Genomic DNA, 2,431 nt, shown 5'->3' on the forward strand with positions numbered 1-2,431 from the left:
GACCCCCCATATGAGTTGGCTTGATTTAATTCTTTTAAGGCAATTAAATTTAATTTATTATAATAACTAAAACAAAACTCATCATGAAAACGAATTGCTCTGTGTCTTTCTGCTTTTAAACGTTCCTAATTAGGGTTTAGGGTTTATGAGGGTTTACGAGGGTTTAGGGTTTGCTGCAGGGTTTGTCTATAAAGGTGGGTGAACTACCCTTTGTTTGTTCGTCTGTCTGCTTGCTGAAGAGAGGCAAGCGTTAGATTTCTTTATCAAGAGGAGGGTTTAGGGTTTCGTCTGTTCGTGTGGGGTTTAGGGTTTAGGGTTTATAGGGATCCGACGCTTTTAGCAATGGCTTGAGATATGCCAGCTAGCTACCTGGAGATTCATAGCTAGCTACAGCTAGCTAGATACAGTTTGCTAGCTAGCTGTAGCTAGCTAGCTAGCTGGCTAGGTGCAGCTAGATAGATGCAGCTAGCTAGCTAGAGCTCGCAAGCTAGCTAGCTAGCTAGCTGCAGTTTGCAGGAGATAGGTAGCTAGCTGCGGCTAGCTAAGCAAGTAGAGCTAGTTAGCTAGCTAGCTAGCTAGCTAGCTAGCTACAGCTAGCTAGCTACCTCAGTGTTTGCTTGAACCTGCTGCAGTGAGGGGTCGGTTTGACGGTTTGTTTACCTCCGATTTCTCTTCTCTGTTTTTGTTTATTTGTTTATTCATTTGTTTATTTGTTTATATTATTATTTATTTATTTATTTATTTATTTATTTATTTATTTATTTATTTATTTATTTATTTGTTGCTTGGGTGTTTTGTTTGTTTGTCGCTCCTCAATGCAGAGGAATATTAAAAAACATCAAAATAACTCATTTGCAGCGGACGCCCTGCTGCTGCTGCTGCTGCTGCTGCTGCTGCTGCTGCTGCAGATTTATCTAAACAAACTGTTGTCTGTACTGCTGCTGCTGCTGCTGCTTCCGCTACGTCTGAGCTGCTGCTGCTGCTGCTGCTGTTTCTGCTGCTGCTGCTACTTTTGCTGTTGCAGATCCATCATACAGCAAACCATTGTACGTAAAAACCTCTCCTGCTGCTGCTGCTGCTTGCTGCTGCAGCTGTTTGCTGCTGCTGCTGCTGCTAGGGAAGCAGCAAGGCTTTTGCAGCATAGTCTGCAGCAGATGCAGCAGCAAGAAAAGCAGAGAGCCAGAAAGAAGCAGCAGCAACAGTAAGCAAAGAAGGAGAGCCTCTGACGTACGTACACCGCAGTGCATCCCTGCTGCTGTTTGCTGCTGCTGCTGCTGCTGTTGCTGCTGCAGATCCAGCAGCAACAAAGGGCCGCACCAATCGGCGTCTCCCCACAGCAGCAGCAAAAGCTTTTAAACGAGGGTGCATGCAGAGACGCTGCCCTGCTGCTGCTGCTGTTGTTGCTGCTGCTGCAACACCCCGCGAAGCTGCTGCTGCTGCTGTTGCTGCTGCTGCTGCTGTGCGGAGCCCCAGCCGTACAGGCAGCGAGCGATCCCCCGCAGCAGCAGCAGCAGCAAGTGCAGCAGCAGCCTTGTTGCAAGCAGCAGCAGGAGGCAGCAGCTGCATGTCGCTGGCCGCCGCAGCAAATCTGTCTACACTGCAGAGTACAGCAGCAGCAGCGGCTGCTGCTGCTGCTCCTGCCTGCTGCAGCACCTTGCTGCAGCAAGCTAAGAGAGAAGGCTGAGGAGGTATGTGCACCGGAAGCCCCAAGAGAGACCTGAGGCTGCAAGTTGCTGCTGCTGCTGCTGCTGCTGCTGCTGTGGCTACTGATTTCGCTGCTGCAGCAGGGTGCTGCAGCAGCAAAGAAAACGCCTTCGAGGACCAGCCAGCTGCTGCTGCTGCTGCTGCTGCTGCTGCCGACCTTCCCACGTGAGTTTGCTGCTGCTGCTGCTGCTGCGGCAGCAGCAGCAGCAGCAGAGTCAAGGAGAACATCTCTGCTGCTGTCTTCACCTTTCCTAAATAAGAAACAGCAGCAACATGCTCCCGCTGCTGCTGCTGCAGCTGCTGCCGCAACGCCTGCACAAATACTTCGCGCAGCAGCAGCAAAGATACTGCAGGCTGCAGCAACCGCACGAGCGCCATGCCTTTTTCTGCTGCTGCTGCTGCTGCTGCTGCAGTAGCAGCAGCAGGGGGAGCAGCTGCAGCAGCAGCAGCAGCAGCAGAAACCCCACCAAGAGCAGCAACAACCAGCAGCTTATCTGCTGCAGCATCTAGTGCTGCACCTGCAGGTGTACATACACCCCAACGCCGCGCTAAGTACCCATCTAGCCAGTCAGTTGCTGCAGCAGCAGCAAATATAATTGCTGCTGCTGAAGGAGCAGCAGCAGCAGCAGCAGCAGGAACGAACAGCTGTATATACACCCCAAATGCAGCAGCAACACGGCACCAAGTCAAAGCCAACGGTGTCAAGCGGCGCAGCAAATGCTGCTTC

At 51.3% G+C, this 2,431-nt stretch overlaps 1 protein-coding gene across 1 annotated transcript in view; it reads right to left on the bottom strand.

The window, feature by feature from the left end:
- Positions 1-959: 959 nt before the first annotated feature.
- Positions 960-2,431, bottom strand: part of EAH_00030500 (hypothetical protein, conserved) — a gene marked incomplete at both ends in the record, with an annotated part of 3,485 nt that continues 2,013 nt past the window's right edge. Inside the window, 2 exons of the mRNA XM_013396144.1 lie at positions 960-1,015; positions 1,236-2,431. The exon at positions 1,236-2,431 is cut by the window's right edge and continues 709 nt beyond it. Coding sequence (XP_013251598.1) covers positions 960-1,015; positions 1,236-2,431 — 1,252 coding nt within the window. The remainder of the gene's footprint in view (positions 1,016-1,235) is intronic.

The sequence above is a fragment of the Eimeria acervulina genome, genomic scaffold (genome assembly GCF_000499425.1).
Source record: "Eimeria acervulina Houghton genomic scaffold, Eah_scaff281, whole genome shotgun sequence".
NCBI classification, from domain to species: Eukaryota; Apicomplexa; class Conoidasida; order Eucoccidiorida; family Eimeriidae; genus Eimeria; species Eimeria acervulina.